Consider the following 14,377-nt stretch of genomic DNA (forward strand, 5'->3'; position numbering starts at 1 on the left):
CAACAAAATACTTGCAAATCAAATCCAAAGACACATTAAAAAATCATACACCATGACCAAGTGGGGTTCATCCTAGACATGCAAGGGTGGGTCAATATAAGAAAATCAATCAATGTAACACAACACATTAACAAATCAAAAGGGAAAAAGCAAATGATCATCTCAATAGATGCTAAAAAAGATTTGACAAAATCCAGCATCCTTTTTATGATAAAAACACTTTAAAGGGCAGGAATTGAGGAAACTTCCTCAAAATGATAATGAGTATATATGAAAAACTCACAGCCAGCATAGTACTCAACGATGAGAGCCTGAAAGCCTTCCCTCTAAGATCAGGAATGAAACAAGGATGCCCGCTGTCACCACTGTTATTCAACATTGTGCTAGAAGTTCTAGCCAGAAAAATCTGGCAAGACAAAGAAATAAAAGACATCCAAATTGGAAAGGAAGAAGTAAAACTGTCATTATTTTCAGATGATATGACCTTATATTTAGAAAATCCTGAGAAATCAATAACACAGCTACCTGAGCTAATAAACAAATTCAGCAAAGTGGCGGGATACAAGATTAATGCACCCAAGTCAGTAATGCTCCTATACACTAGAAATGACCTAACTGAAGAGACACTCAAGATAAAAGATTTCATTCACAATAGCAACTAAAAAAATAAACTATCTAGGAATAAACTTAACCAAGGATGGAAAAGATCTCTACACAGAAAATTACATAACTTTACTAAAAGAAATAAAAGGGGACCTGAAGAGATAGAAAGATATTCCGTGTTCATGGGTAGGAAGGCTAAACATCATTAAGATATCAATCCTACCCAAACTAATCTACAGATTCAATGCAATTCCAATCAAAATTCCAACAACCTACTTTGCAAATGTGGAAAAGATAGTTATCAAATTTATTTTGAAGGGAAAGGGGCCTCAATTTGCTAAAAACATTCTAAACAAGAAAAACAAACTCAAAGGACTTACACTTCCTAACTTTGAAGCCTACTATAAAGCCACAGTAGTCAAAACAGCATGGTATTGGCACAAAGATAGACATACTGATAAATGGAATTGAACTGAGAATTCAGAAACAGACCCCCAGATCTACAGTTAACTGATTTTTGATAAGGCCCCCAAGCCACTGAACTGGGACAGAACAGTCTCTTCAACAAATGGGGCTGGGAGAACTGGATATCCATATCCAAAAGAATGAAAGAGGACCCCTACCTCACATCCTATACAAAAATTAACTCAAAGTGGATCAAATACCTCAATATAAGAGATAGTACCATAAAACTCCTAGAAGATAATGTAGGGAAATATCTTCAAGACCTAGTATTAGGAAACCTTACACCCAAAGCACAAGCAATGAATGAAAAAGCAGATAAATGGGAATTCCTCAAAATCAAAAGCTTCTATACCTCAAAGGAATTTGTCAAAAAGGTAAACAGGCAGCCAACGCAACAGGAGAAAATATTGGGAAACCATATATCTGATAAGAAACTGATATCTTTCATATATAAAGAAATCCTACAACTCAATGACAATAATACAAATAGCCCAAATATAAAATGGGCAAAAGATATGAAAAGACATTTCTCCAAAGAGGAAATACAAATGGCTAAGAGGCACATGAAAAAAATGTTCATTTTCACTAGCTATTAGAGAGATGCAAATCAAGAACACAATGAGATATCATCTCACACCAATTAGAATGGGTGCCATTAAACAAACAGGAAACAACAAATGCTGGAGAGGATGTGGAGAAACTGGAACTCTTATTCATTGCTGTTCGGACTTTATAATGGTACAGCCACTGTGGAAGACGGTTTGGCAGTTCCTCAGAAAACTATATATCAAGTTACCCATGATCCAGCAATTTCACTTCTCAGTATACACCAAGATCTGAAAGCAGTGACACAAACATATTTACACACTGATGTTCATAGCGCTATTGTTCACAATTGGCGAGAGACAGAAACAATCCAAATGTCCTTCAACAGGTAAGTGGATAAACAAAATGTGGTGAAACAAGGTCCTGAAACATATGAGAACATGGATGAACCTTGAAGACATAATGCTGAGTGAAATAAGTCAGTCACAAAAGGAGAGATATTGTATGTTACCACTAATGTGAGCTCCCTGAAAAATGAAAAACAAATATCTTATAATGTGGACTATGGGGGACCTAGAGATAGACAGAAGCTAGTGAAGAGGGAATGATAATCTAAAATGTACAGATATGAAAATGAGGGTGAACTTAATGGTATGAGAATAGTCAGGTATAACTATAGTTCATTAATGGGATTATAAGTATCAGTGATGCATTGAAGGTGAACATGTTCGTAAATGGTTGTTTAAAGGCATGTAACCCACAAAGTAGCACCACAAACCTAAATAAGTGCTGGCATGATAGACTTATAAGGTATGACACTGGTGCAGAGTTAATAACAGAGTGGTATATGGAAAAACTACCCATTACATATTATAGACTATATTTAATAGGGATATCTTACCAACATTACACTAATACCAGAGATGAATGATTAGCACCTGATAAGAGCTCTGGGATGTTTTATGTTATGATAATTGTTTAAAGTTGAGAGTGATGATGATTGTACAACTAAGTGAAGATAATGTAAGAAACTGACCATTTATCTTGGGATAGAATACATATTAAGTGAAATTAGGAACCCACTAAATAAATCAGACCCTTGACCTGAGGCTTGCTCTTGTGAAACTCAGGGCTGTAAATGGGAGGATGAGCCTTCCTATACTTATGTCTAAGAAGTACCTCCAGGGAACCTCTTTTGTTGCTCAGATGTGGCCTTTATCACTCTAAGCCCAACTTGGCAAATAAATTCATTAACCTCCCTACCACGAGGGATGTGACTCCCAGGGGAATGAATCTCCCTGACAAAATGGGACATGACTCCCAGGAATGAGACCGGCCCTGGAAGCGAGGGATTGAAAATACCTACTTGACCAAAAAGGGGAAAAAGAATGATAAGAAGCTGAGGTTACAGTGGCTGGGAGATCCCAAACAGAGTCAAGAGTCTATCCTGGAGGTTTCTCTTATGCAAGCTACAGCTAGACATCCTAAATGGTCACAGTATGCCATGCCCTTACCAAAAGTAGTCCCCAATACCTAGGTCCCTACCTGAAATTCTATAAAAGACTCACTCACTAAGTTTTTATCTCTCAGAAACTTAAATCCACCAGAGTGTTCCTATGCCAGACAAGTCCTAAAACCCAGAGGCACCACCCTCTTTAAGAACAACAATCAGATGCAGCCCCTTCACCATACTGTCAACACCCCCTTTCAATATGAAGAAGTTAGGGTGCTCACTATCTAGACACCCCTGAAGATGGAGAAAGAGATTGAGTGAGAGGAAGAGGTGGCAACAAGATAAGATTTAACGAAGGTCTATGAATACTGAAACTTGGTATTTATATATATATAGGATGCTAGGGTTTTGGAATAGCTGGAAGGAGGTAAATGACATAGTGAAACTGTAACCTGTAACAATCTTTTAAATTTCCTCTATAGCTACTCATTGAATTGTCCTTTGGAAGTCTTTACCTTTCTGTATATACCCTATATTTCATAATAAGGAGAGAACTGAAACTGTGGAACTGTAACCCATAACAATTTTTGAAATTATCTAAATAACTACTTGTTGATCTGTACATCAAAAGTTAACATTTTTCCATATATATGCTATATTTTACAATAACAAAAATAGCTGAAGTTGTGGAACTGTGACCCATGACATTCTTTGAAATTTGCTCTCTAAATTAAATTATACTTTGAAACCTATCACTGTTATGTATGTTACATTTCGCAATAAAAAATGCATTTTAAAAAAAGCTATGACTGTTAATCTATGTACAAAAATAATTTCATTCTTCAAATGTATAAACATAATGCCAATATAGTTTTTTAAAAAAGTAACTGCCCTATGTGCTACAAACTATAAAGGAATTCTTATTTATGTTTGGAGGCTTTTGTCCAAAAGAGCAGGAACATTTTAGGATTAAATCATATGGCAGCTAGGAGACTATGCTAAGGTAATCAAGACGAAATGCTTCATTACATACTGAAATTTTCTTACCATTTTTTCTTCCTTGGCAGGTGGACTTCGAAGAAAAAAGCAGAGAGGTGCAAAAAGAATATCAATTATTCCAATAATTGTCATGAGCCATGGAAATCCAATTGCCTTTGCAATGGCCCCACCAGCAGAAGGACCTTTCAGAAAACAGAGAATTAAATAAAGCCCCCTCCAAATGCCTTACGGAAAGATACAAAGATTTAAATAATTTTAGTAGGTATTATCTGGCATATATTGAGATAAAGTTTCTTCAGAAAAGTCGATTTCCTTACCTATAGCATATCCCATACAAAATGCAACATCTGCAATAGCGTATACACTTCCATAGACGGACACGTGCCGCAGGTCTACCAGGTAGCCCATGATGGGCATCATTGATGAATCCACCATTCCTGTGGACAGCCAGGGAAGACAGTCTACAGAAAACTGATACTTAAAAAGGGCTGAATGTCAGGGGGCGGTGTCCTAAATTCACTGTCCAGCCAGCTGTTTCCCTTTTGTCATTGTCACCTGCAAATCTTGAGGCCAAACTCCTTATAGCAACAAAATACGAACTGGTAGCATATGGAAAGAGCATAAAGAGAGAGTTTTTGGTTCAAATCCATGGCTGAGTGAACATGGTCATGTGTAACCTCTCTGAACTTCAGTTTCATCATCTATAAAATGGGGATCATAATGATCAGCTAACATGAGACAGTGTCTACAAGCAGTACGTGTGCGGAGTACTCAATGTCAGTTTCCTCACCCCCGTATTATCGGATGCATGTAGATGAGAAAAATTTCTTTCATTCAACTAGTATTTGCTTATCATTTAATATGTGTTAGGTACTGAGGATACAAGGACAAAGAGAAATAACCTAAGCATTAAACATTAAGCAGAGAGTTGCAAACTAATTACAACTGTGATCAATGCTATGAAGGTACAGTGAGGAGATACACACACACACACACACACACACACACACACACACGCACACTTAGGAACCTAGCCTGGTCTGGGGGATCAGAAAAGGCTCCATCCGTTCTTTCTACTGCATTCCTCAAAGGTTAAAATCCCTGCCTTTATCCTGTGATAGATTTAACATTTACTTTTATCATGATACAGCTGTATATTATACATGAGAAATGAAAGTATGCTATTTATCCAAAATATTAACACGATTCTTCCTAACGCATTAGTTATTATTGCCCACATTACAAAGACTCATCTCCTTGCTTGTGATAGCTCCTGCAGCACAGCCAGTCATTCACACACCTGTCTGCATTTTCTGTACCAAACCCTATAAAAAATATATGTGAAGTCACTGGCCCCCAGCCTCATATGAGAAAGTCTGCTCACAGATACGAGCACACAAAAATGTACTCTGAGTAAGAGTTCTCTGTTTGCCCAGGCTCGGCAGTGGAATCTCAGTTTGCTTCTGTAAATATCAGGCTTTTCAAAAGAACTGATATTCAGGAAATAAATGACTAACACGTGGAAGCAGGTAGGTGTCCTTATGTGGATGGTCTACAGGGTGTATTTGCACTAAGCTTTGCACAGCCTCCTTTCAAACTTCTGGAAATTTTCAAATGAGTAACTATAATTAGCCAGGGTAAGAGGAAATTTTTCCTGGTAAAACAAGGTTTTAAATTTAGGCACAAGGCTCATGTGACTTACCAATTGCAAAACCAACTCCAAAGTTGGGAGCTATCAGTCCATAAATGTTTTTTGCAAAAGGGATCTGTAAGAAGAAATAAATACTATGCTAAAATAAGTTCACTCCTAAATCATCTTGGAGAGTCTAAAAAATATATTTTCTCTCAGCCTGGTGTGCCTGTTCCCTGCTGTAGGGAAGAGGAAGAGGAAGGGAAAAATGGGGTTGGGAGAGAAGTGAACCCTCCAAATTTTGAAAAGTCAAAGCTGAAAGGCTCTTACAACAATCAAAAAAAACTAGTCAACTACTGTACATGAACAAGCAGCCCAGGCCACACCCAGTTTTTGACAAGAACAAGAAGACTTCATTTGGGGTATCTCTTGGCCACGGCTTTATTCTAGAAAAGCATCTTACTGTTGTTTCAGACTAGTTACCCTAAAGTAATTAAGACATTGTAATATTTCAGATGAAAAAAAGTTAAACTATGTAAGAAAACACTTAAATAACTTACAACTGATATAAAATGAAAACATATCCCTTGAAGAGTTTTGTTCAGAGATTTTTAAGATGATAAAAATAATTAGAAGAAACTGAAAAATGTAAAAAAAAAAAAGACTAAATACTGACAAAATTTTAACAACTGTAAAATGTTGCTTGGTGATTCTTGCCCAAGGCAACTGTTCTATTCATAGATTGTTTCTACTTGTCAAATGTCATCTTTTACTCACACATAAAATGCTGATTCCAACAATTATCATTCCCAGAAGAGCACACAGCCACCTATTAACAGAAAAAGCACTATCAATAAATGATGTTCAATTTCTTCCCAGTCCAAATTTCCAACGAAAATCAAAACAATTACTTGTAATAGCAAAGGTCGAAACACTCAGGATTTTTTTTTCTTACAGAACTAAATTTTTATTATAAATATAGCAGAGTGAGTGTTGTTTCCATTTAATCTTACCTCCCCATTTTGTGGGCGAGTATCCCAAAAATATTGGTTCCAATGAGATAAGAGATACTGGCTGGCAAGAAAGCAATGCCTGTAAATTTATGAAATGGACACTTATCAGTACCAATATCAGCCAAATGTTAGAAAAACTAATAATTGTCAACATCACAGTGTTGATTAGAGCAGATGAAATGAAGCCTGGAGCCTGCACCCAAGCATCTAATATCCGGCAGCTGACGGATTCAGTCTGGACCCCACGCGGCTAATCCAGCTGCACAAAGCCGCTGAGATACTCCAGAAATGAAAGTCATTTCTCTATCAACTGCTTCATCTCACCTCCATCTCTGTCTGGTCTCGGGCTTTACATGTGGGCTGAAATAGACAGCTCCAGACTGAACTCAGCAACTTCCACCTACATGGAGCATCTGTGTATGTGCAGTATTTCCCTCATTTTGTATTACAGAAATAATACACAGTCAATGAAAAAAAAAAAGAAAATATTAACAAAAGAAAAATAAAAAATTAAATTATCCCAAATCCCATCACTCAATCATCACCAGTTATCATTTCCCCCTATAAGTTTATACATATATCAGTAAATGACTGTGCGTAGGATTTTGTATTGTTTTTTTTAAAAAAAGCAGGGGGGGTGGCAACTATACTATTCCTGCTGTTCTACCTCTTGCTTTATAGGCATTGTTAGCGTTATGAACATCTTTCCATATCAAAAAATAAATATCAACATGGTCATTTTTCGTGACCAGGTCATATCTGACTGACATTTTCACATGGAAGCCTTAATGCTTTCCCTAGAAAGACAGCGGTCACCGAGGTTCTGACAAGCCTGAGCTGAGCTGACTTCCTGCTGGTGGTGGGTGCAGGTGCCTTGGGCATGCCCTCTGCATCAAACAAGGCCTCGTCAGGTCACACCAAGCTTGGCTGCCAGTGGATTTGGTCACATCAGCTCTATCTTTTTCACGTCCATTATTAGGACAACAGGACAATCTCTTTACAAGACAGTGCCTTTCAAACTCTTAATACTTCTGGTAATTTTTTGAAATCAGATACACTAGATTTGAGTCTGAGCCTTGCCTATGAAAGGTAAAGTTATTTTGTTCTCAATCCTCTAACTGCAATGCATCAAAGTTAGATAAATGACATCCTTCAATTAAAAATCAGCAGAGGGGCAGTGAGTGTCTCTTTACGGTCCCACTAGTCTTTCATTGCACCTGATGGAAACCATCAAAGCTCAGGAAAGGTTGAGCCTTCCAGCACAAAAGGAGTGAGTTAAATCCAAAACCAAATCACTCTAGACTTGGTGATTCTGGGAACTAATAATTGAAAGAGCCATCCAATTCATGCTCCAGGAAATCTCTTCCATCACATGTAGCCATATATGGCGGCCAAATAATTATTCGTTGTCATTTGGGTCAAAAAACATTTACTGATAGCCATGTACCCAGCACAGTGCTGGGGCTGCAGCAGGGACAATGACCACACGTGGTTCTTGTGACGGCATGAGCACCTTCAAAGGAAGGAATCAGATGACGGTCACCTATGGCATGGCTAGTGTTAGGGACCTAATGAAGGAACCCACACGGTGCTACGGAAACCCAGAGTCTGCAGCTGGCAAAGCTCCCCAGAGCAGAAGATATTTAAAAGCTGGCTTTGAAAGGTATGTAGGAAGTTTTGCCAGCACTTTAGAGCACAGCATTAATCTGGAGACCTTAAGAAATTGTAATAACCTTTGTCTCAGGATGAGCATCTAAACCAAGCACAGGTGCCAGGCAGGCATACATGAAGGAAACAAGCTAAGTACAGGAAAAATAAGAGAATAGGTACTACACTAAGGAGCCACTGGCATTTGGCCTCAAGTGTCAGAGAGACAAACAGAAATGGGGGAGGGAGGCGGATCTGGGGTGAGCCAAAGGACCCAGGCCCCACCCAAGAGGGCAGCTACCATTCTGTCCGGCTAACTACTGCCCTGGAGAATTATGCACAGAGCCACAAGCTCTTTGGACCTCAGGCTTCAGGCCTGGCTCTAAACTCTTGATACCCAACACTGTTTCAGCATCCTCAACCTTGCCAGGGCCTCCAATGCGTCACATGACTCACTGAACCACAACCTCTCAGAACTCAGAAACCTCAGAAGGTGCCTCCTCCAGCAGCCCCAAGAGGCGGCCACCTAGCTTTGCTCACAGACCCACTACTCTCCCAGACAGCCCTTTCACCAACAGCTCCAACTACAGGGCAGGCTTTCTAAAGCCAAATCCTAAACCTTGCCTGTCACTTCTGCCCACCGGTCCTGGTTTGCATTCTGATGCCAGACAGAAGATGATTCTGACCTCCTCCCCCAGCCCAGCCACCAGCATGAGAAGAGCAAGATGTCATCCCATCCATGGCTTTGCTCTCCAGGTGAAACCACGCAGGGCTTTGGATTCTTCCCCATCTCCCCTCTGTACAAGCTCAAGTTATATGTCTGCCTGGAAACATGGAGCCCAGATCTGACCCAATCCCCAACCCCACTGCTGGTGCACGAGAAGTGATCACTAGCATCTGAAGAATGAAAGGACAGAAGATCCCACAAGGCTCACTCCATGTTTCTGGGCCCCCAGCTGCTCGCCTCCACCCAGGCTGGCACTCCAGCAGCCCCAGCTACCCCCTGGCCCACCATGTAACTTTAACCAAGGCTTCCCCTACCTATCCTTTGTGGGTTTTGTTTTGTTTTGTTTTTTAACCCTAGGGCAGGACCTTACATTCTCACCAAAGGAATTTATCATGTTCCTTTTGGCCTTCATTTCCACCTATGACGATCTTTTTGCATCTGTGACCCATTGGCCAACTTTATCCCTCTCAAATTTGTATCACATGCAAATTCAACAAGAATTCCCTCTATGCCTTTTTCCCAACTCAATGAAAAAAGCATCAGCTGGGACTACCGAGGGCCACACCTGTGAGCCCTGCCTTCTGCTGGGCCAGGGTTCTCCTACGGGAATGCCCATGGCCTCCACACCTCCCTGTGCTCGCACTAGAAAGCCCACCCATGGGGAGTTCTTCCACCCACCTTCAGAGCTTGCAGGTAAAGCCTGGCTTTGACTCCAGCTTTGCCTGGGAGAGGCTCCAGCCATCACAGAGCCCAAGGGGAACTGATGCTGGACATTCATGAGTCTTGGGCTTCTTCTGAGCACTAGGTAACCCAGCCCTGAGCATCCCCAAGGGCTCTGCCTGGAACCAGAATAGGGAAATGGTCCCAAGCTGCCCTACTCCAAGGAAGGCTTAGGAGGCTGAAGCCCTCACATCCCTGGACCACAGAAGCTTGGCAATCCATCTCGCCGTTCAGTACCCAGCCAGGCCAGCACAGGATATGCCCCAAGGTCACACTGGTTGGTGGGAGCAGCCAGTGTCCTTTCCTCCATCCCACACTGCAACACCACGTCTCATCAAAGACAAATGGGCAGGAAGGGCCTGAAGAAAAGAGTCTGGCTTGCTCCTAGACTGGAGCCTGTTCCCTAGGGCCTCAGTTTCCCTTCTGGGGTTGCCAGGCCTCACCCTGAACTCTGAGTCCCTACGCCTCAAAGTAAAGCACCACAAAATGATTCTCTCTCCACCAACCCACACCCAGGGCCTCCCCTCAAAGTGGCAGCATGAGGAGCTGGGGGGAGGGCTCGCAAGACCCTCTTAGATATGGATGGCCTGCTGTCTTTACCTCCCCTAAAAATTATGGTAAAAAACACAGTGTCAACAAGAACAGTCCCATACCACCAGGCAGTAAATAAGATTATTTTGCTTTGACTTCAAATATTAGGGTCTTTCTCAAGAAATGACCAGGGAGGCGTAAAGGCAGAAAGGCTTCCCTGATCACAGTGGACTGCAGAGAGCTCACTCCCAACTCCTGGACAGCAGAGGCTGCAGAGACCCAGGTATGGTGGCTGTTTCCCCTCACACTGTAGATGACACAGAGATCAGGTATGGACATTCGATGCCTGGGGCAAATGGAAGCCATAACCTCGCTGGTGGAAGACGATCTGGCTCAGGGGATAAGGCCCACAAGGTCATTTCCTGACATCTAAGGCAGCCTGTGGTCTGCTCTCTCACAGCGGATGACCCAGGGTTTTCTGATTGACTTTTAAGACCTTATCAAGAGAGCCGCAAGGCTTTGTCTGGAAAGGAAGAGAGCAAAACAGCTCAAGTACCCTGGAAAGGCCAGGGCACATTCAATTAGGATAATAAGTCGTTTAAGTGGAGACATCAAAAACATCAAAAAGCATCTCAGCCCAAGGGGCGGGGGGATGGTGCAGAACACAAGCAGGAAAAGTGACTTCAAGTTGACCCCGGCCGGGCCGTGCTCCACCTGGACCCAGGGACCCCCTGAAAACACCTGGAGACCCAAAATATAAGGACAGAGGGAAAGGGATGCCGGAAGAACGGCCTCTGCAAATGTCAGCACGGGTAACAGCAACAGGACACAAAGAACGTGTCCTCATCTTTGGCAAAACCGCTATTTGCTAATCTGGTGTTTCAAAAAGGTCCTCTGTACAAGGCAGTATATGTCCTTTGAAAGCTTGGAAAGCCCCTAGTTTCCTCTTTTGTCTTGACTGTCGGGATGTTCAGAGCTAAATTTTCTGGCTAATAAACTGTCCTTAGCTTAGCTCCAAGAATCCCTCCTCCTTCACTGAATGACTCCTGCTGCTGTTTGGGGCTAGTTTTTGTTTTAGAGTATAATTCATATACAATAAAATTCACCCTTTCAAAGCATACAGTTCAGTAGTGGTTGGTATATTCACCTATCTAATTCCAGAACATTTCATCACCCCAAGAATCCCCTTCCTCTTCCCCCACCCCCACTGCAACCGTTCGGGGCTTGTTTTAATGGAGGATTAGTGGATGAAAGAATTCTATGCAAGAACACAGCCTTTCAATGCCGCACTCAAAAGGAGAGGTCCTCAGGCCAGGCCAACTGTAGTGAGGCAGGAAAAAGGAAAAAGTCTAAACCATGATGGGGGCAGTGTCTGGCAAGACACCACAGCAGACGGCCGGCTGCCTGGGGGAAATTGAGGGAGGCTGGGGACACTGAAAATGTCGGCTTAACTCAGAACTGAGGGTCCCAACCTGTAATAATTTTCAAGAGTTAGGAATAATAAGTTGAAAGAACTCTGAAAAGAAAATTTCTTAAAAGGAGAAAAAGGTATGTGTACAGGATTAGTACTTCCAGATATTAAACAATGTTCTAAAGCTGTGGTAATTAAATAGGAGGATATTGACACAGAAGTGTCAAGTGGATCAATGGAAAGAAAACAGAATCCAGAAACAGACCCAAGAACATCTGGCAATTTAATGCACAGTGGAAGAGGCATTTCAAAATTGCACAGAGATGGGCTACTTGAAAAATGGCTTCAGGACAACTGGCTGGCCATATAGAAAAGAATAATACTAGATCCCTAGTACATGTCTTGAAATCGAAATATAAAGGGGAAGACTGCTAAATCTGACTAATGGCATTTTAAATGTTCTGAGTGGTAAAAAAAAAAAAAAATACCACCAATAAAGTCAAAAGACTTGCAACAAAGAGGGGGCAATATTTGCAAAACATCTGACAAAGGATTAATATGTTAACATATAAAGAATACTTGAAATTTCAAAAAAAATGGACAGAGTACATTAGCAATAAATTCACAGTAAAGGAAATTCATATGGCTATTAAATAAATGAAAAGAATCTCAATTTTGCTCATAAGGAATTTGTGAAAATAAATCAAAATGAGATCCCTTTCTTACACTCTCTTGGAAAAGTCTGAAAGACTGATAATACTTGTGTTAGCACCTGCCCAAGAGTAGAGAGAATGGGAGCAAAGCAATCAGGTGAAAAGCAGAAGGAGAGCATTAGGACACAGCAGAGAATTCTGGAACCTTCCTGCCCGCAGGCAGAGAGGCCAACAAGAAGCAAGACTCTTTATGCCTCATAACCCACAAAGTTTGGGAGCTGAAAGGTCCAGGTGCCAGTGGATCATGGTGAAGGTGGGGCTATAACAGGAAAGGGGGTGAAAGGCTATGCCCTGTACCCGGGGACCCCAGGCAGCACGGACATCAGGGTGACATGAGAGGCTAAAACAGGGATTAAATGAATATCTTCCTACTAAATGGCAGAGGCAGTGATTTCAAAACAAAACAAAACACTCAGTAAATATGAAAGGGCTCATCAAATTTAAGATATGATAGCATCAATGTTTAAAATTCAATAGACAGTTTAGATGATTAAAATAAAAAAAAAATCAGTGGGAAAAAGGAAATATAGAGGTACACCATTCAACTAACCAGAGTACCAGTAAAAGAGAAGGGGTGGGGGGTGTGGAATTAATTAAAGAAACAAGACAAAAAGGTTTCTCAGAACTCAAAGAAGGGATTTCCCAAGTGGAAGGGCTGATCAAGCAAGTGCCCAGCATAGTGGAGGAAAACAGATCCACTGCAGAGCACCATCATGATGCTCCTCACACAAAAGAGGAAGAGAAGGTCTTGCGGGCTCCTACAGAAACTCAGCAATGGCCTTCGCAACAGCTACCTTGGATTCTAGAAGACAGCGGAGCAGTGGCCTCAGAATTCTGAAGGAAAATCATTTCCAACCAAGAATTATATTCCCAAACAGACTAAGTCAACCAAGTGTCCAGATGAGAATAAAGATGTCTGCAGATATGCAGGATCTCGGAGAATTTTACCTGCAGGGTATCCTCTTTCAGGAAGCTGCTGGGGGATGTGTTCCATCATAATGTGGGAGAAACCAAGAAAGAGAAGCACAGGAGAGAGGGATACAGGAAACAGAAGAGAGGGAAAAAAGATGCCCACATGATGGCAGAGGAGAGTCCCAGAACAACCTGGAGAGCAACAAGTCTAGGCTGGAGCAGGAGAACACGGCGATCTAAGACAGACGTCCATAAACAAGCAACAAACCAGAAAGATTAGGTTCAGTGATATGCTTGACCACATTTAGAGGACTTTCCATCTCTCCCAGAGAGGCTGGGGGATATATTCATAAATGCCACATGGGAAACCAAGACAATGAAAAGACAAAGCAATCATTAACTCCAGGAAAACCAAAAATTTTTAAAAAGAAAATAAATTAAACACTGTGCCCTATGTAGCTCAGTTGTCAACGGTATTTACATAGTCACAATATTATCAACACCAAATGCCAATCTAGCCAAAAACTGTGACACAATTATTTTAGGAGGGCAGAAGGTGAGAAAACCTGTGGGTTGGTTGGTTGAATGATTTTTTTTTTTTTCTGGTGGAGCAATAATGGTGGGAAACCCTCATCTACTATATTAAGAAGTCCATGGACAATGTCAAATATTGGAAAATCAAAAATTAGGAGTGCATGCCTATTAAAGACATAGAGGAAATTTCAGCAGAAGAAACAGTGAAAAGAGTTGAAAGTAGTTAAATCTGAGGAGGCTATTTGGAGATGGGGAGACATGAGGCAGAGACTGCTGTTTGTTTTTTTCATTATAATCTTTATAATGATGATTGACTTTCAAAATTATGTACATGTGTAACTTCGATAAAAGTAAATTTATTTTGAAAGGTAAATCTACATATTTTGAAGTGGAAACATGGCGATAATATTGCACAAAGGAAAAACAAGAGCACCCAGGGATACGAAAGGCAAGATTCCCCTTGGGTTGGGTTA

General features: G+C 41.1%; 1 protein-coding gene across 1 annotated transcript in view; it reads right to left on the reverse strand.

Annotated features, from left to right (window-relative positions):
• The window catches only part of SLC18A2 (solute carrier family 18 member A2), a 42,952-nt gene that overhangs the window by 12,733 nt on the left and 15,842 nt on the right, over positions 1-14,377 (reverse strand). Inside the window, exons 11-15 of the mRNA XM_037805350.1 lie at positions 6,710-6,788; positions 6,474-6,525; positions 5,769-5,832; positions 4,384-4,503; positions 4,115-4,248 (exon numbers count right to left, since the gene is read on the reverse strand). Coding sequence (XP_037661278.1) covers positions 4,115-4,248; positions 4,384-4,503; positions 5,769-5,832; positions 6,474-6,525; positions 6,710-6,788 — 449 coding nt within the window. The remainder of the gene's footprint in view (positions 1-4,114; positions 4,249-4,383; positions 4,504-5,768; positions 5,833-6,473; positions 6,526-6,709; positions 6,789-14,377) is intronic.

This window comes from Choloepus didactylus, chromosome 15 (genome assembly GCF_015220235.1).
Source record: "Choloepus didactylus isolate mChoDid1 chromosome 15, mChoDid1.pri, whole genome shotgun sequence".
Classification (NCBI taxonomy): Eukaryota; Metazoa; Chordata; class Mammalia; order Pilosa; family Megalonychidae; genus Choloepus; species Choloepus didactylus.